Genomic DNA, 20,422 nt, shown 5'->3' with positions numbered 1-20,422 from the left:
CAGAAAGTCCATCAAGTCGTCGGAAATAATAAAAAGCAAATATATTTGAGCTTGACCCACGGTTTGGCTGCTGCATATTTGATCAATAATGATTCAAGGAAATACGCGTCATGTCGTCTGCACACAGCTCGCTGTCGTTCCAGAACTGACTTGAAAGTTCAAATTACTTTAGTTAGTTTGCATTATTAATAAGCTGATCAGTTGCCACCGAACATGCCAATTCATGGTTTCAGTAGACAAGTACAGCAAATTTCCCTAAATTTAGCACTGTGTTTTGTACACGATAATGCTTAGTAGAAAGATAATAACAGGAATTTTCATAATAGCTTCACTTCACTTCACTTGCGAGCAACTGCAAGTATGTCTCCGATGCTGTAATTCCAATCAAAGTTGCCCGATTAGCAACTTCCCGCAGCAAGTTTGCTTGCCGAGAAATAGTGTGTCGCATTTTGTTTTATTGCTTCTTCAAGTCTGTGAGAAGGTTATAAAAAGTTTTTTACGATGAATCTACTGTATTACAGGATTCAAAAGACATGATTTGACTCCCTTAATTGGTTTTGTAGTATTTGCCATCATTTTATAGGATTTACATTGCATTTAAAAGTTTTAAAAGCAATATAATTATGCGGAAAACTCGCCAATAAAATTCTGTGCGTCGAAATTTACCGAAAACTTTGATTGATATTTGACCGCTCTCATCTCCTGGCCAGACGATGCCATGTGGTGCTCGCTCAACGCCCTTCCTCCCTGACAATTTGTTGTCCGTGCTGGGAGATCTGAAACGCAAAACCGCAATCATTATTTTTTACGAGCTTGGGGCAATATTTCTATTTGAGAAACTCACGCATTTCTTTTTCAACGTTGACTCGAATGCATTCCCTCGGGCTCCAAAAAATTTGATACCCTCTGTCGTGAATTATTCATCTTTTAAATTTTATTTGAATTGAATTTTTCTCAAGTTTACATGTCGACGCTCGCAATTTTATTCCCAGCCCGACAAATGTTTCATTTTTACACCAAATTTGACAATCGTCAAAACATATAATAAGTCGTGCCCAGCTTTTAGTATTGTTAAATTCTATAAATAAAAATCAATATCTTAAAGTTCGCTCATTAGAGTTCAGAGTCCGTTTTGTCCCGCAAACCTGTACAATCCCTTAAATTAAAATATTATTAAAAACAGTTGTTTTCAGTATTAAAACAGTTGTTTTCTGCCTTAGATAGCGAACAATTTTCAAAGTTTTTATTGATTATTTCATCTGCTTTGACTTTGACATTTTGCCAAGGAAATGCATCGTTAATGCTATTATCGTTCATATTGAACAAGTTCTTAAATAATTAAATAATTTATGCCCTTAATGACTAATAGAAATTTTCCTATTGAACTCCCATTAATAGTTTGACTAAAAATAGCTGATGGAAGTTCGCTTAATACCGCCAGAGTAATTTGATCTCGAGTTTTCCAAACAAATTTATCAAGGGCGGACAATGGTCCGGATTCGTAATGCAAGACAATTTTTCAAGTTTTAATGAATTAAAGGTGCGATTCTAATGGAAATTATCTGACATTTTCCCATGATTCAATGAGACGAGCATGTGAGCTGACAAAATATTTATGCTTTAAATTTTCAGCAATGGCACACACGCGCACGAAACGCATTATACGTATTCTCATTAGTAAATATTATTAAACGTATGATTGGCGGGTGATCAAGCGGAAAAAATATGTTGAATGAGAGTCCTCACTAATGCAAATATTGGAAAATTTCAGTGCAACCCTTGTTGAACTTTAGATAATAACGATTTTTAAGTTGTTAAAAAATGGCTCCGATGCAATTCTCTACAATAAAAAAAGTGTCAAGTCCCAATTACATTTAACTAAGTTTATTTATATTCATACTTGGCGTTATTTCCGCGTGACGCTCAAGCTTCAAGAGTATTTATTGTTTGACGGCGATGCACCGACGTCGCAAGTTGATGATGGTTTTACGGACATGGAGCGCTTATACGATGCCGGAGTATGCATGAAGTCTGCGGTAATACAGACTCTGTTTACGGCCCAGCGTAACTTTCCGTATTCACGCTGAATATCCCATCTTTCTTAGTCCCCATCGAATATCCGATCTTTCTGAGTCCCTATCGAATATCCGATCTTTCTGAGTCCCTATCGAATATCCGATCTTTCTGAGTCCCTATCGAATATCCGATATTTCTGAATCCCTATCGAACATCCATTTTTTCTGAATCCCTATCGAATATCCCATCTTTCTGAATCCCTATCGAATATCCCATCTTTCTGAATCCCTATCTAATATCCAATCTTTCTGAGTCCCTATCGAATATCCAAATTTTCTGAATCACAATCGAATTTCCCATCTTTCTGAGTCTCCATCAAATATCCCATTACCCTGATTCGTCATCTTCTTTTGATTGTCTGATTTAATTGCCTGACGCTGCAATGTGTCGTTTGGTCAGTGTTATTTTTTGGTCAGCAATATTTTTTATTAAATTTTCATGCATCTCTCAGAACGCTTGATGCAAGGCTTGGTTAGAAGATATAAATATAACGCTGTAAGAACACTTCGCTGGTTGCTGGTGATTCGGTTGTGCTTCACAATTCGATCTGCTTGCGCCATAGTGATGATCGCTTACTGAAACGGAAATAATGTTCGTTACTGAAATATTCTACCTCGCAGTTGACTAATCTACTCTGCAGAAATGTATTTATTATTCTTATTGGTAAGAATGACTGTCCCAGTAAAATTAATTATACGGCATGGCTTCGGAGTCACGCGCCACAACGCTACAATGCCCACGAATTTTTACCGCAATTAACCATGTCGGTTTCTTCCTTGACTCACAAATTGTTTTCTACGTACTGCTTCTTTGGAATTTTCGTACTCGTAATTTTCTTGCAAAAAAATTATCTTAGTTGGGCATCACCCTATCTCTGTGACACCACACAGAAATTGTGTCTGAATTCCCTGTCTTTGTGTCTGAATTCATAGTCACCAAATTATTTCCAAGGCACCTACTTGCAGATTTAGTTCATCTCATTTTTACTAATTTTTTTAAAAGTTCACAATCCTTCAAAATTGCGGAATACATGTTGATTTCACTGTTGCCTCACCAGCTGTTGCTTACTACGCCGCCCCTTTCTTCATAATTTCCGCTATTTTCATTCACAGTTCACCACATCAATGTTACTAATGCCACTCTTCTTGGAACATTTTTCCCACTCTAATTGCAACTCCTGCTAATTTTTTCTAACTCTCCGATGCGGCAGATGCACGCGGGCCTGGTGAGCGTGAGCGATGGCAAGTCTCGGCCGCAGCAGCGTAAGCTCATCCTCACGTCGGACTCCCTCATCCTGCAGCGCGAGACAACCGTCATGGCCGGGCGCGACCCTAACGACGGTCCAGATGGAAGGGTCAGTCATTCAATTGTTGTAATCTGCAATATTATCATTATTAGTTATGCTATTGCTGGGTTCTGCTTTCATGGTGAAAATTCGTGAGGAAAACTGTATTACTGTGTGCCGTTAGCATTTGACTGATTGCTCTTAGGATCGGACAAATTACTTTAGGATCGGACAAATTGCTTTGTCTTTATGGTTTTGAGTTTATAATGAGAGTGGGACAATGGGAGACAGGTAATGCATGCTGACCAGTTATGTGTGCACCAGTATAACATGTGATTCACTTGTGTGTGCACCAATAGCGTGCATGTGCACGTTACATATGTGACTCAGATGTGTATGCCAGTATCGTGTGTGGCAATAAAATTTTAATTGTTGGACTTGAATTTCCATTATATTTGCGGACAAATTGACCGGCAGGACGGGAGATGTTAAGCAGCACTTTTTATTTTCAATTTTAATATATCCCAGAATAAATAATGATTCTCTGCTGGTCAGATAGATTATACTTCTTGACACGATCAACGAAATTAAAACTTGTGTACTGTAAATAAAAACTGAACCCAAATCGTGCATTTAACATGAAACCACTGATGCTTTATCAAACTTCCGTAAATTACGCCCACAGATCTACATAGCTACCATCTAGATTATGTACCATCTAGCTTCATAATTTTATTTGAATCACCATAAATTTCAACCAATGACGCACTAACCAACTGCCATGAGTAATCACCCCTAATGCCACAACCATAACTTCTTATAGCAACTTTCCGTTGTTCCTCCAATGCTGATGCCGGTACATACCGAGATGAATAAAGCACATCACTGAGATGAAGAAGCAATTTATTACTCAGCACGTACGCTGCATGGAGGACGTATCTTTTTATGGACCATGATTACTTGAGCTGTAGGGGATCTTAGCAGAATTTTAAGAGGCCATTCAATAGGCGTCTGTTGGATGATGATATACCCGCGTTAACGTGCAGCTATGGCACGAAAAGCGCTATCATTAGAGCCTTCTAAAAAATTATAGCTGAATAAATATGAGCTCGTGAGCCTTTTATAGAGCGGCTCTAGATTTTATCATTTGGTTTTGAATTTACCGATAAATGCTGCTATATAGCAATGCTGCTATATAGCAATGCTGCTATATAGTAATGCTGCTATAGAATAATGCTGCCATATAGTAATGCTGCTATATAGTAATGCTGTTATACAGCAATGCTGCTATATAGTAAGGATGCTATATAGTAATGCTGATATATAGTAATGCTGCTATATAGTAATGCTGTTATATAGCAATACTGCTATATAGTAATGCTGTTATATAGCAATGCTGCTATATAGTAAGGATGCTATATAGTAAAGATGCTATATGGTAATACTGCTATTTAGTAAAGATGCTATATGGTAATGCTGCTATACAGCAATACTGCTGTATAGTAATATTGCTATATAGTAATGCTGCTGTATAGTAATATTGCTATACAGTAATGCTGCTATATAGTAATGATGTTGTATAGTAATGCTGCTATATAGTAATACTGCTATATAGAAAATATGCTATATGGCAATGCTGCTATATTGTAATGCTGCTATACAGTAAAGATGCTATATGGTAATGCTGCTATTTAATAAAGATGCTCTATGGTAATGCTGCTATACAGCAATACTGCTGTATAGTAATATTACTATATAGTAATGCTGCTGTATAGTAAAGATGCTATATAGTAATGCTGCTGTATAGTAATGTTGACGTATTGTAAAGATGCTATATAGTAATGCTGCTGTATAGTAAAGATGCTATATAGTAATGCTGCTGTATAGTAAAGATGCTATATAGTAATACTGCTGTATAGTAAAGATGCTATATAGTAATGCTGCTGTATAGTAAAGATGCTATATAGTAATGCTGCTGTATAGTAAAGATGCTATATAGTAATGCTGCTGTATAGTAATTTTGTCACAGTGGGGCTACAGACTAAACGACGAGTCGTTTTCTATTATTTCTCCTCCACTCGGATTACTTCAATTAGAGTAATCGAGGTCAATGTAATTGGGTATAAGTTGTAAAATTTAAAGTGGTGCAAATATAATATTAAATTTGAATGCATGCATAATTTTAAAATTTAACTATAACTGCAGTTGAAAATTGTTGGCAGAAAATATTGTGCCGATTAGAACTAACGTAACTTTATTGCAGTTTTACCAAAATTTTGAACGTATTTGCGCAATTCTGAAAAAGATAAGGTGTAGATACTCTATAGAGCATAGCTGTAATAACATCGGTATTGCGTATATCAAACTATATAATAATAACAGGGCGCCTAGGCTAACATGACGCGCGTTAACTCCAGCAAAATTAGGTCGTGGATCTCCCCGTCTGTCGTCTCGCAGGTCAAGTCTCCGCTAATTGCTGCTCAATAGCTGGCTAATTGATCTAATTTTCTTCAATAGAATGAACTGATGGAAATTACCGACTTGAACGAACAGCTTTTAATTAAGATTGAACGAGACTTGCTTACATTTGGTTCGCTATAAAGTTTTGGATTTTTCGTTTAAGCTTTAGCCATCATTCTTTGACAGAAATGAGACTTGAAACTCAACTTATTCGATGTCATCACTGTATCAACTCGATGTGTCTGAGTTCTAAGATCCGCAGTGACCAGTAGTATGTTTTTCCTGAAGTAATTAAACTTTTGTTACCAAGAGTAATTAGACCCACAGTGATCTTGAAACTCCACTTGAAAAATCCAGTTCGATTCTTCAACCTCTTGATCTTTTACAAATTAAATTCTACAGATTCGTGGATTAAACTCTTTTCTGGGCCAAAGAAGCGGTCTTCCTTTTACGAGTTGCGGCAGACTGAGCTGTCAAATTTCCTTCACTTCCAGCACCCGGAGCCTCATTGGAATTCCAGTCTTCCTGCCACTAATGCCTCGTTCAAAGTCTTTATTATTCCAATTCCAGATCCGGAGAGTTCGCGTCGTTCGTCAGAGAAACTCCGGACTTGGACTGAGTATAAAAGGCGGAGCAGAACACAAATTGCCTATTCTCATATCAAGGATATTCAAAGACCAGGCGGCAGACTTGACTGCCAGGCTCTTTGTCGGTGACGCCATCTTGAAAGGTGAATCTTGGCTATGCAACATTTTTCTGGTTTATGTTTACCAGTGAACTAAATTCGAATAGAATTTCAAAAATTTCGTTATTTGATTATTCGCTGACCAGTGAACATTAAACACTGTTTACTGACGAGTGATAACGTTGTTGGTAATATCTACTGATGATGTGCATACTGAAAACCGTATTCGCATTATTGCGTTATCAATAATAACTTTGTGTGCAGTGAACAACAAGACGCTGCTACGCTGTACTCATGACGAGGCCGCGGACGAGCTGAGACGTGCTGGAGAAGAGGTGACGCTCACCGTCCGCCACTACAAGGCTGCCACGCCCTTCCTCAACAAGGCTGCTGGTGCGTTGTTATAAGTCACACTTGAATGAATAACGAAATTCGAAAAACCTCGGATTTCGAAAAAAATTTAACCTTCCGATTGAATGGATTACCAAATTAAAAAAAAACCTCGGATTTTTAAAAAAAATTAACCTTCCGATCGAATGAATCACCAAATACGAAAAACCTCGGATTTTGAAAAAATTAACCTTCCGATCGAATGAATCACCAAATTCGAAAAACCTCGGATTTTGAAAAAAATTATCCTTCCGATGGAATGAATCACCAAATTCGAAAAACCTCGGATTTTGAAAAAAAAAATTTAACCTTCCGATCGAATGAACCGCCAAATTCGAAAAACCTCGGATTTTGATAAAAAATTCTTAACTTTTTTTCTGAGGTCCAAAAACACCGTTAAGTGCCTCACGCGGCTGGGAGTAGTTCCCATAATGTTTTGATGCATACAAATGGGAACGCAAATAATGCAAAACTTACTAATTAGACTAACCCCAATTTCTCTATTTACCTGAAGCTGCGTTCGTTGTTTTAAATTCTGAAGACGATTCTCTCTGGTCCTTCCCTCATGCTCATTTAGATTGCGCTGAATTCTCTAGGGGAGAACTGAACCTTTGAGCATATGAATTCTATTTGGCAAATTAAATAAATTCTTTTATGGCGTTGTTGACAATAAATTGAGTCAACGGTGGAACTCGAAATACGCAATGACAAAGAATGAGAAAATGTGTGAGTTTTCTTGAAATTTCTCAAGAAATGAGTAGCAATAGTATTTGATCATTATTATTTTCGCGTTCAATTTTAAGGATAATAGAGGCATTGATATTAATTTTAACCAAATTTATCTTGACCAACGTTGGCTCAAAGACATTTCCAATAAAAAATATAACTCAGTACTCACTGCAGTGAGTGACAGGGAGTACATTTTCTCAAAATCGACGAAAACGTGAAGTCACAGACAGACAGACAGACAGACCGACGGACGGACGGATGGACGGCCATGACGAGCACAATAGCGCCTTTTTTCCATTAATGAGAAATGCGCTTATAATACCAATTTAACAAAATAAAGCTTCACTTGAATCTTTTTCGTTATGCAATTACAAGCTATGGTATTCAAACTAAAATTTCATCTCATTTCATTAATAATTCAACTAGATTTCAAGTGCTGTAATTTCTTCCGGAACAGATTCGAACTCGGATCTTTCGAACCAGACTCAGCTGCAGCCAGATTCCGGCTGGCGCTCGCCATCTAACCCGAACTCACCGACGTCAGACACCACCAAAACTGCATCCTCCACCACATCTCCAAGCAACGAACCCTTAACCAATAAACTATCCTTAGATTCCAATAAAGCATCACCGAACACCACTAACCTCAATAAAGTGAACTGCTCTCGGCATAACAGCGTTACTGGCTCGAGTTTGCACAGCGAGGTCACGGCTTCCATGTCCGATGCTCTCTGCAATGGCGGGCAGATGGAGAAGCAGTGGATCGACGTAGTCACGGGTGAGATATGCAACGCCCAGTAACAATAAAATTATTGTATTGCTCCGTAAATTATTCCAATTGTTTTTATTATGATGAATCTCTTGCAAGATGGGGTTAGTCGCTAGAAGCTCTCCATATTTTTTTCGGTATTAATGACTACCTGGTAATTTATGGTCCCATTCATGTGTGAATTTTTAATTTATTCGATTTTCAACTTACGAAAATATAATCGAGTAAATAATTACTACAATATTTTAAAGCAGTCAGTACAATAAAACGTGTATTTGCTTCGTAGATTTACTCTGCAATTGTAGATCAATATTTCGTTCACAATTAAAATCTACTATCAATAGCATGCTTGCAGGTCCATCCGCACATTCATTCTATAGCAATTAACAATTAGGACCATATCCATTTTTCGCGCGTCCTACAACCTGATACTGTGTGACCTCGGAAATCAACGTTGATTTGTTCCAGGAGCGTCGACTTCTACAAAGGTCGACCATTTAATAAAACTTGACTTGTAGCGCAAAAATCCATTTAAAATACTTGAAAGAAACAGCCGAGTCAGAAAAATTTCTTACAATAAATGAGTAACACGCTGACTAACGATGAATGAGCGAAGATGGGCAGCTGTTGTTAATGAAATTCGTGTAGATCTCGTCAACTTCAGTTATGATTTCACTAAACTTTTGCGTTGACTTTCGATATGTTGATTTCCAATGCGGCAGACTTCCACTGTAGTAAATTTCTGCTCTAAACGCATACCAGAAATTGTATCAGGCGTTCCTAATGGACTGGCCGAATAGTTAAGATGAGTTCGAAATCGTATGTTCGAACGCTTCACGTTCGGTCAAAAGAATGCGACTTTTTTCGAAATTCTGGCTTAAAATGACGACCAGAAACAAAATTTTGGGATACGCATAGAAATGGAATAGTTTTCATTTTGTTTGCTGTAATCCAAAACTAATTTTAATTGTGTCCGAACTCGGTCAAACATCGCAATAGCAAAATGGTCACTCAAGATTCGACGTAACCCACATGATTTTTAAATGCAAATACCGCTCAGTTTCGCTCATCAGTCACTATTTGACGAAATTCTGCCTTTAGGATAAGAGCGATGTTAGACTCAGCTGCACTATCTCGGCAAATTCACTCGCTTCAAAGTAACCTGATTCTGAAGTTGACCGTTTCAAAACTCAACGTTCCTCCAGGACTCCCTTTTAAAACTTGGCACTGTGTAAATTTGACATCCGGGCTTCGTCCAGAAAATCAAAGTTTCTTACTTTTTTCTTATACATATTCTTCATGCGATATCCCCAACTTGTGAATCGATTTATATGTTTTAATTCTAACAATTTTTGGCAGCACAAATTCTTTGCACAAGTTATCACAAATCTGGTTTTTCATCTTTTCAATGCCACAACATTCCTGACTTTCCCCTGAAAGAACTTCACTGATAGAAAGAATCTATCCGTCAAATTACTTAAGAGAAAACAAATCTCGTCTTACCACAACATCGCAGCACCTTGGCAGTTTTATTGCCTCGATAAAAGTCTCCGGAGTTTTCACGGGTATTCGATATATTCCCCTGCGTGTTTGCTGTCTGTTGTTGAACAGAGAGCATTGCAAGTAAAAACTGAAGATCTATTGGATTATTTTGTTAACGAGTGTAAATGGTTTTCCAGGCAAAATGACTGAAGAGCTTTTATGTGGGATCACGGCGGAGCAAAAAGCAATGCTCATATCAGTTCGAGCTCAGCTCTCTTCGTTATCAGTATTGAACCGCGTTAAAGCTATCTAAATTGGACCGGTCCTACAGTTATTGTGCTGGGAATAGTCGAATTTCAGCTAAAGGAAAACACAGAGCGGTCCTAATTGCTTTCTGAATTTGAAGGCCAATTTTGTAGTTGAAACTCGCTTCATATTGCATTGCATTCGCTCCCACTGTCAGTGTTTGAATCTGCCGTGTAAATATCAAAGTTCAATAACCCTTCATGCGAATATTCATTGATGTTAATTTATTCAAAATAAAATAAACAGTCATTCACCGTAAATTAGAAATAGATTAACTAGATTAAGACCGGATATATAATTTATTTGTATCTTGAAAGTAATATATAGTAAACTTTCGCCGCAAAATCACCAGACAGGCCTCATAGCTCAGCACTTTAATTAGATAACAACATCACATGGCGACAAATTCAAGTTCCTGCACTAAAGTTTCTTATCGGACTTTTCCTCCATGAAGTCTCAAGCTTCCAAGGGTCCTCTTAGGACAAAAGCTGGTGCAATTTCCTGAGCCTTGTACCAAAAAAAAGTCATGCTAGGTCAAGATTCATGCAAACTTTAGTGAACAGTTTAGCAAGTGCAGCTTGAACTCGCTTGTTGTGCATGCATCGCTGCAGCTCTGTTTTTGGTCCTTTTTGAGGGCTTCATGTTGAAATTATATTTCAAAAGACAGAATTCGTGTAGGTTTGAATGCGAACTCTTACTTTTTACCGGTGGTTACAAGCTACAACGTTACAATATTTATATATTTTCATGCAATTGGAATCACGAATTTAGAAATCTTTGACTTAAAAGTATGGTTTTGTGGTTATATGTAAATTCCTTTAACTGAGGGCCACTGAAAATTTGAACCTCCAGCATCCTTGCTGAAAATTATCATACATTTTTCAACATCATGAATCTCTCAACATTTGTTAACATCATGACAACTTCATTATTTGTTAATATCGTGACGTTGATTCAAATTGATTAAAATTCTTACACAGATTACTAGTTTGTGCTGACAGTTCCGCTGATGAGAGCCTCTTTGAGTATCGCTGACCCTGACTTAAGCTGTTTGGAATGACATTGCCGATGATTAAATTTTTTTTAGTATAGCTTACACTGACTTAAACTGTTTGGAATGACAGGTCCGATGATTGAAGCTTATTTTAGTATAGCTGACACTGACTTAAGCTGCTTGGAATGACATTGCCGATGATTAAAGCTTATTTTAGTATAGCTGACCCTGACTTAAGCTGTTTGGTCCGACAGTACCGCTGATGATGGCGTACATCACGCGCTACATCTTCGGCACGGACAAGCTCAGGCCTCACGCGTTTGAGGTGCGGGGCATCGGCGGGGGCAGCACTGGGGTGGTGCACTGCGCTGACGCGGCGGTCATGTCTCAGTGGATCAAACACATCACGAACAACATCATCGGGCTCACCAATCTACAGGTGATCAAATGCAAAATTACCAGCTTGGTTTAATACTTTTAATATAATAAATACCTTGGTTTAACACCTTTTTAAAAATAAATAATAACATTTTTTAATAATAATGTTATCATGTATGCAGTTTCCTGAAATAATTGGCGTTAGTTTCATTAATAGCTACGTCGTTAAAAGCATCTAGAATGATCAAGCTTGTTGAAAGCACAGTAGATCCCCAATACGTACATACTGGGTACAGTATAGCACCCTGAATGTGTTTCGAAACAATTGTTTTTTTTTTATTTTGAGGAAGCATCTTCAACACTGAAGTTCAAGTTGAATTATATTTGAGTTTCAATAACATAATAACAATGTTATACTTCTATTATTTAATGAATAAAATTTACCCTCGTCCAGAAAGTAGTTGTGGGATTTACAATTTCGATTAATATTTAAATTTCTATAACTTTTTCCTCCAGATGAAGCTTTACAACTCCAGTTTCCCTGCGAACGAACACGTACTGTACATGGGCTGGGTGTGCGAGGGAGTGATCAACCACAACCTCCCCTGGCAGAGCTGGAAACCTAAATTCATCGCTCTTAAGGGCACCGACATTTATATGTTCGACAACCCACCCGTGAGATACCAGCAATTTCTTTATATGATTATTTTTCACATTTAATTAGACTTTTGACCACATACTTGTGAGTATGTCCTGACTTATTTACAAGGTTTGTTACACAAAAAAGCATAATGAAGAATTTTTTTAGCTCCATTTGCATAATTTGCGATCACTGTGCGCTATTGTGATTGAAAAACCATTTTGAATTGTTTTTATTAAAAATTTTTATGTTATTTTTTTTGTCTGTATAACTACAGCTGCAACAAATTGCACTCTAGATTCCTCCTATTGAATTACAATTTTTTCTAAGCATATTTTCTGAAACGTTGCAGAACAAGCGGGCACATTAATTATGTACAATGTGGCACATCAAACTCTAAAACCTTGTATTCAATAATGCTTTAAAATTTTGATTCTATTATAAAATTGCTGAAAGCAGTTATAACACAACGGTTTATTTCCCGTATTTAACACAAAAAATAAGTGCGCTGTACTCTGCATACTTTTAATTTTGTTGTTCTATCTCATTAGCGCCGCTGTGCTCCGCGTTCGCTGCGTCTTGTTAAGCTATCTCATTAGCGCCGCTGTGCTCCGCGTTCGCTGTGTCTTATTAAGCTATCTCATTATCGCCACTGCGTATTGTTAAGCTATCTCATTAGCGCCGCTGTGCTCCGCGTTCGCTGTGTCTTGTTAAGCTATCTCATTATCGCCACTGCGTATTGTTAAGCTATCTCATTAACGCCGCTGTGCTCCGCGTTCGCTGCGTCTTGTTAAGCTATCTCATTAGCGCCGCTACGTCTGTGAAGTCAAGTGGCCTTGATGGTCAAGCTTCTCAGCTTTAAGCTGTTTAGTTTGGTGACGTCATGGTGGCTGTTTACTGACATGCCAGTGACGTAATTTACTGAAGTCATAGTCGCTACTTTCTGATTTACTGACGTCTTCGATGGTATTTAGCGATCAGTGTCTTTACTTACCGACGCGCGATAGTAAAAATACAGGCGTATATATTAGGATGGTATTAATTAGAATCCATATTGTTATTTACTAATACTTGTATCTAGACGTCTAAATAAGGTAAAATGTTCGTCAATATTTACAGCATCGTCATTTGCGTCCGTTTTTAACGGTAACATCTACACACATTGACACTGTTGAATCAGTTTGGCCATTTTAGTTCATGAACCACTTTTCGGATCTTATCCTGTCATTCGATCTTTGTCACTTTGTCGCTGCAGAAACATCCGGGTTCCACATAAATGTCTGTAAGCATTGCAACATTATTCTTATTAATTATTTCCACGTCGTCTCTTCAACACGAGACGCTCGTCTTTAGATGCTTACGTCATCAATTAATGCCATCGAGTTCCATATACACTGCATTAAACAACTGTCTGTTGAATGAATTTGTACCGCTCATAGATTAAATGTCTATATGTAGCTAACATTTGCAATTAATGTTTAAAGTATCCCAATTGCGGAATCAGAAATGAAGGAAAATTTAGTCTGCCTGAATCACTTTCTTGCTTTCTTTCTTAAGCTCTTTGACTATTAATTCCTCATAAAACGCAAATGTGACCCGCTGGGGTGTGATAGTTTTGTACCAATCCAATTAGTCCGCATGCAAATTAAATGCGTTCCGCTGAAGTGCTAACGTAGATAGCCGGGAAACATTCACAAAATGTAATTTACCAGATCCATCATTTGGACTCACTAATTTCCATGAGACAATGTACTGCGAATTGTACGTAATTATCTTGGCTACTGTAGTAACAAAACAAATTTTAGTTTGTTTAATAAATTGCAATAGTGATAGTAATCATTAACTGATCTATTAGAGGTATCAACACGTTCTTAAGTAGCATACGCTGTATTTTTATTGCTTCTGTAAATACACATAATACAATTAAACCCCCTAACTATACTGATGATTTCTTATCGACCAGCTGAACACTCACAACTATACTGATGGTTTATTATCGACCAGCTGAACACTCACGACTGGGTGGAGAACGCGTCGGTATGGGCAGTTCACCAGACGATGTTCCGCATCATCAAAGAGAGCGAGTACGTGGATGAGCGGCAGCACTGCTTCCTGATACAGACGGCGCTACAGGAGAGCAAATACCTCAGCGTAGAGACCAGGCAGGATCTTCTCCGTATCGAGAACGCCTGGCATCGCGCCGTATACAACGCAGTCACACGCCTCGGCGTATGTGAAACGTTTATATGAAATTCCGTATGACTGCAGCTAGGAAGTGGCCATTGCGGCTGAATATTTTTTTTATTCTCGTCTAAAAAATCTATGCAGTTTATTTTTCCGAGAGAGAGAGGCTAAATGCATATATTAGGTCATAAGTTTTAGAGGCTGAAATCAACCGATGTAAGGCGTCTGCACACGTCAAGACTTGCTGAGTTTAATCTATTCTATGTTCTACCTTTTCTTTATTACTTTCAATTTTTCTCGTATTTTACACGCTGAAAACTGTGACTCTATCCTGAAATTCTTCTTATATTCATCCAACTACTATTGTACAATAGTTAGCTTTTCTTCATGTGCAATAAATTGGCAATTCTCGCCCCGCGCCCCTATTTCAATAGTTTTATTTCTATACATTTTACTCTTCCAAAATACTCGTATATAATAAAATACTGAACATATAATAAATCCAAAAAAAATCCAGCCAGTCTTAGCGTCTTGCTTATTAAATAATAATAGACATATTATCATAAAATGTTGTTGACAGAGCAAGACATTCGCGGTAACGCAGCGAGGTCGGTCGTCAGGCTTAACGCTGGACTGGGCGCAAGGGTTTGCCCTGTACGACACCGAGAGCAGAGAGTATCACTGGCGCTACAAGTTCTCGCAACTGAAAGGCTCCTCCGACGACAGCAAAACCAAACTAAAACTTCACTTCCAGAACGACGACAAGCAAATTGAGACAAAGGTATAACTTAGAGTAGCTAAAACTTCATTAAAAGTTGTATCTATTCGGTGATCTCAATGGTGCCCGATAGCTTACGAATTCGGAATAGTCATTATATGAACGTTTCGAATTTGGTACTTCCACTTGGGTATAGAACAGTTACCATCTTCAGCAAACAATAGGACATGTATGAGTATAGCACTGTTTAATATCTGTAAATGACATGTGTCTATCATAAGAATTTCACTCACTCTACTTACCGTACCTGTATAAAATCAATGAACGATTTTTATAAACTCTTAATGATTGTGTGGCAGCAAACTCTTCATGAATGTATACATGGCAGAGGCTACGAGCCCCTGAAATGGCATAGGATATCACAGCGTGTAGTGTGAGAAGGAACTCTGCCTTATAATCACGTTAAAATTAGTGTAGGTAGAAAAAAATTAATGAAAAACTGATATTGATTATTATTTCGTGTCCAGGAGCTGGAGTGCGCGACCAACCTGCAGAACCTGCTCTTCTGCATGCACGCCTTCCTCACAGCCAAGGTCGCCGCCGTCGACCCAAGCTTCCTGAAGGGGAAACCAAAGACGCCGGCGTCTTAAGACGAAGAAACCAAAGACGCCGGGGTCTTAAGACGAAGAAACCAAAGACGCCGGGGTCTTAAGACGAAGAAACCAAAGACGCCGGGGTCTTAAGACGAAGAAACCAAAGACGCCGGCGTCTTCAAGTCCTCTGCATGAGGCAGCATCCACAAACGTTCGCCTGACGCTCGTACGTCTGCGATGGTCGTATTTTCGCGTGTTTTGTTGGCTGTGGTAATTTCACTAATTGGTTTATATCTGATAAAGAATATAAGATTTCTGAAATCTACAAGCCGGTCGTTGAAAAATTGTTGTTTAAAGTACTTCCTAATATTTTAGCTCCACGAGTAAAAAAATTTGTATTATAAGATGTCATTCGATCGCGAAAATATTATTTGAAGATGGTCATCTGAGAGAGAAATTAGTGACAGCTCTTCTGTCAAACGGCACTAGAAAAGTATTCAACTGCATTTAACAAATTTAATGCAAGAACAGGTAATATTTGTACAGTAAATCTTGTTTATTGCCAATGCTTTGTTTTTGGTTTTGTAACATGGATGAATGAGATTAGCTTGTGGATAGTGAAATACTTTCTCAGAAAAACATTCAGTAGCGATTTTTAAGGCAAAAATCAATTATATAATGCTTGAATTTTTTGTATGTGCTTCCCAATTTATTTTGACTCTCAGAATCTCAGGCTATTTTCCTATAGAAATAAGATCCACTAAATTGAGCACAGTCTTTTTCCTAATGATTTGTTTTTTGGCACTTGATGTTGATGGTCGGTGAGCACAATTCTCCTCCCACCCTTGCCCTCATTAACATAAAAGATCTCATAGCTTTAAGGTAACCTTGTGAAAATAGTATTGACGATCCGTTGTCGTTAGGAATGTTAAAGAGATTTACTCGTCCAGCGCGCACCGTAGCTATTTAAATGGTCATAACAGTTCTTGTTGTGCATCGTGAAGCGAGATCCGTTAAGAATGTTGTATATGAATTAATAAATGCTTCGGTCGGATACCTTTACGGTATAGTAAAAGAATTGTTATTGAATTGAAATTATTCTGAACGAAAATATTGTTGGCGGAAAAGCTTACGGTTTGTTATGATTTCTTAGAACGAAAGTGGCAACGTGCTAGCTCATCCCTTACATACGCTGCAGTCCACGATAAACGCCAAAGGGTTTTCAGTAACATTTCTGAATTATGTTGAAAATTATCCTTTTTTATGATGAAAACCAAGAGGAAAACGTAGGTTTCCACTGAATCTGAAGCTCTGAAAAAATACTGTTGTAGAAAAACATTGTCGGAATGTTATACGCATCTAGTTTCATGAGAGAACGTTGCATATCAAGCGACCTAAAGAAATATGGCGGCTGTTGTTTTGTTGAATTTTCAATGTCTTCCTTTGGCTACAATGACGAATGCGTTTATTCCTTCATTGTTGAATTTTGAGAAGTGAACAGAATTTCGGTATCATCACCAAGCTAACGAACTTTTAAAAACTCAGTCGTTATCTCGTTGATACGAAATTTATTACCTTTGGTGAAAATAGCTGACATATTTCAACAATATATAGTCATGAATTTTTCTTTTCAATCCATAATCAATGAATCTTCTTAAAACTATTCAAATACTTACTTAGTAACTTTGTAGAGTTAACCCTCCCATTGTGAGTCACGTGTTCGTGTTCGTGAAACTGTTAATTGCGTTGCTAAATTTTTGTGTTGAAATTTTTATACGAAGTTCATCGGTTGCGATTTTTCATGTTTCGATTTCGGTTAACTAATTAAAAAATTTTGTCTAAAAATAATTGAAACAATCTACCTTTGTTGGTTCTTCGCTCTGCATGTCTCGTGAGATGCGACTCAGTAATCATCAATTGCTTCTGACTCTAATTTCACTATAACTTTTAAAACCAAAGGGAAATTGAATTTTGTTTCGTTGTTAAATTCTAAAAATTACACACTAAGCATATTAGTTTACGGTTTTGTGTCATTGCTGTTACATGACAGCGCCTAACTTGTTCGTGACATGTTTTCTTTCGTCACTCAAACTTGATCCGTCGTGCATAATTCGATCATTCCGATGAGCCGAATTCAGTTATTTATGTTTATTCATTGGTCGATCTTACATTATAATATGAATTTTAATGAGACAGTTTTGAGTTATTTTAATAATTAACTGAAACATTTGGGAACGAATTTTTAATTAATTAAATTAAATATTTTACAACGATTTTTGATTAAGTAAATGATACATTTTTCAACGCTTTTATTATTAAGAAAATGAGACATTTTTAAACGAATTTTTAATTGAGTAAGTGAGTTATTTTTAAACGATTTTTTACTTTTTAATAGAGGAAATGAGACATTTTTAAACGATTTTTTAATTAAGCAAATGAGACATTTATAAACGATTTATTAATTAATTAAATGAGACATTTTTCAGCGATTTTTTAATTAATTAAATAACATGTCTTTTAGCAATTCCTTAATTAAGTGAATGAGACTTTTTAAATTAATGTTTGTTCTCCGTTTAAGTGTTTCCAGCGCTGCAGGTTGCGTTTTGACAATCGAATGTGGAAGAAAAACGTAAAAGAAAATTTGATGTCGATTCTTTTTGAATTTTGTGATGATGTTTAGAAAATTGGAATCAATGTTTATATTGGATCTTCGGCAAAATTTTTTTCATATACCTCTGATTTAAATTTATAAAAATCGTTTGAATCGGGAAAAACGAAATATTTATACATCAATTTATGATATTAGGCGATTGAAATTCTATTCGTACAATGAACTATTTCTGATTAGGTTTGTCTTGTTAATCAGAACCTGTGATAGATTATTGAATTTCATTGAGAAGATAAAATATATTTAAACGGTATAGTTGCACGACACAACAAATCTTATTTTTTAATTTCTGCAATATTAATTAATTGACGGAGAGTCACTGCAGCATCGGTAGCCACGTCAATGAGTCATGCTCATCGTATTGCATTGTTTAAATTTTATGACGTCATCGATGAGTCATGCTAATCGTATTGCATCGTTTAAATTTTATGACGTCATCGATGAGTCATGCTCATCGTATTGCATTGTTTAAATTTTATGACGTCATCGATGAGTCATGCTCATCGTATTGCATCGTTAAAATGTTTTGACGTTATCGATGAGTCATGCTCATCGTATTGCATCGTTTAAATTTTATGACGTCATCGATGAGTCATGCTCATCGTATTGCATCGTTTAAATTTTATGACGTCATCGATGAGTCATGCTCATCGTATTGCATCGTTTAAACTTTAATTTTTTTGACGTCATCGGGTGCCGGGAAAATGTTCTCTGGCGTCACGGTTCCTTGCTGGTAGTGTTTGTTGTTGATGCGTTATCTTGACATTTATCAACAAAAGAACTGTTCTCTAATTCAATATGAATTATTGTTATCCTGTTAATAAAATTTATTAATCTATTAGGCATAAGGAAAAGTTTATCAGTACAGGGAATATATCATTAATCTAGTATTGAGATTTATTCTGACATTTTGTTTGTGATTTCTTTGTCTTATTATGGAAATTAATTTTAATCCATATCTCATGATTCCTTTGTATAGTATAACAGTACATTACTAGATGTCCTGTCAAAATTCTATAAATTATATTGAGCGTGCAAGAAAACACGACTTGGTACCAGTATTTTTATTTAAAACAGGTAGAACACTTCTATGTAGAACAGATAGAAGACTTTTATTTTGAAAAAATAAAACACTTTTATTTAGAACAGAGAACCCTTTTATTTAGAACAGATAGTACACTTTTATTTAAAACAGTAGACACTGAGGTGTCGCTAATACATTTCGTCAATAACTTTTCTTTTAACTGACCATAGTTTTTGTTCTGCCCACAATTTCAAGCCTTCTAACTTACGCTATGGATAGAATATTGTATAAAATTACACTGATAGATTAAAATTTATGCTAATGAACATGAAGTTTTAGGCTGAAGATTAGAAATTCAACCAGTTTGAGATGGGATTATTCAATAACTAATTTTTTTGCGAGAAATTTCAAATGTAAAAGCTGATGTTAGTGAGACTGATTGCACGGTTATTTCCCAATTTCTTCTTGTTTATTTTATTTTTTAAATGAAATTGTGAAAGTAGAAAACTGCGATGTTGCGGTTTTTAGAGGTCGGCTTTTGTTTCCAAGGTTGTTCGATGGTTTGCGGTTTTAACCTTACCGGTCGTTACAGGAGACTTGCTAATGACTTGCAATTGTTAGACAACGCTTTACAGATGCATAGTTAACTCAATTTGTTAAGAAAGAGTCAACCGAGTTTTACTCTTAGTGAAATCGCATGGTATCTTCCTATTATTGATTGGGACTGGAAATTTATTAATAAGTTTTGACATTTTGTTGTGATTGTGTTCATGGCTAATAGCAATTCAATACGTTTCGTCTGAGGTTTACGAATGAAGTTATTCCTTCCCAAAAGGTGATAGGTTTTATCATTCAAATTAGGCAAATAATTCTAAACCAAACCCTATTTGTGGTTAGGCTCGTTTACTTATAATTCAGAGGACGAACGTGATCAATTAAACAAACAACGATTATGTCGATTGTTCCCGAATTATCAGTATCCATTTTTACGATAATTGACAACGATCGAATGGTTCAATGAATTCTATCTCTCAATCCCGG

At 36.7% G+C, this 20,422-nt stretch overlaps 1 protein-coding gene across 1 annotated transcript in view; it reads left to right on the top strand.

Annotated features, from left to right (window-relative positions):
• The window catches only part of LOC108682145 (gamma-1-syntrophin), a 38,595-nt gene extending 20,718 nt beyond the window's left edge, over positions 1 to 17,877 (top strand). Inside the window, exons 3-11 of the mRNA XM_047879985.1 lie at positions 3,287 to 3,430; positions 6,392 to 6,551; positions 6,771 to 6,899; positions 8,083 to 8,403; positions 11,431 to 11,615; positions 12,071 to 12,229; positions 14,199 to 14,423; positions 14,959 to 15,159; positions 15,624 to 17,877. Of these exons, the coding sequence (XP_047735941.1) occupies positions 3,287 to 3,430; positions 6,392 to 6,551; positions 6,771 to 6,899; positions 8,083 to 8,403; positions 11,431 to 11,615; positions 12,071 to 12,229; positions 14,199 to 14,423; positions 14,959 to 15,159; positions 15,624 to 15,746 (1,647 nt within the window). The 3' untranslated portion in view covers positions 15,747 to 17,877. The remainder of the gene's footprint in view (positions 1 to 3,286; positions 3,431 to 6,391; positions 6,552 to 6,770; positions 6,900 to 8,082; positions 8,404 to 11,430; positions 11,616 to 12,070; positions 12,230 to 14,198; positions 14,424 to 14,958; positions 15,160 to 15,623) is intronic.
• Positions 17,878 to 20,422: the final 2,545 nt, after the last annotated feature.

Source organism: Hyalella azteca, unplaced genomic scaffold (genome assembly GCF_000764305.2).
Source record: "Hyalella azteca isolate HAZT.00-mixed unplaced genomic scaffold, Hazt_2.0.2 contig4353, whole genome shotgun sequence".
NCBI classification, from domain to species: Eukaryota; Metazoa; Arthropoda; class Malacostraca; order Amphipoda; family Hyalellidae; genus Hyalella; species Hyalella azteca.
This window is presented reverse-complemented; position numbering and strand designations above follow the sequence as displayed.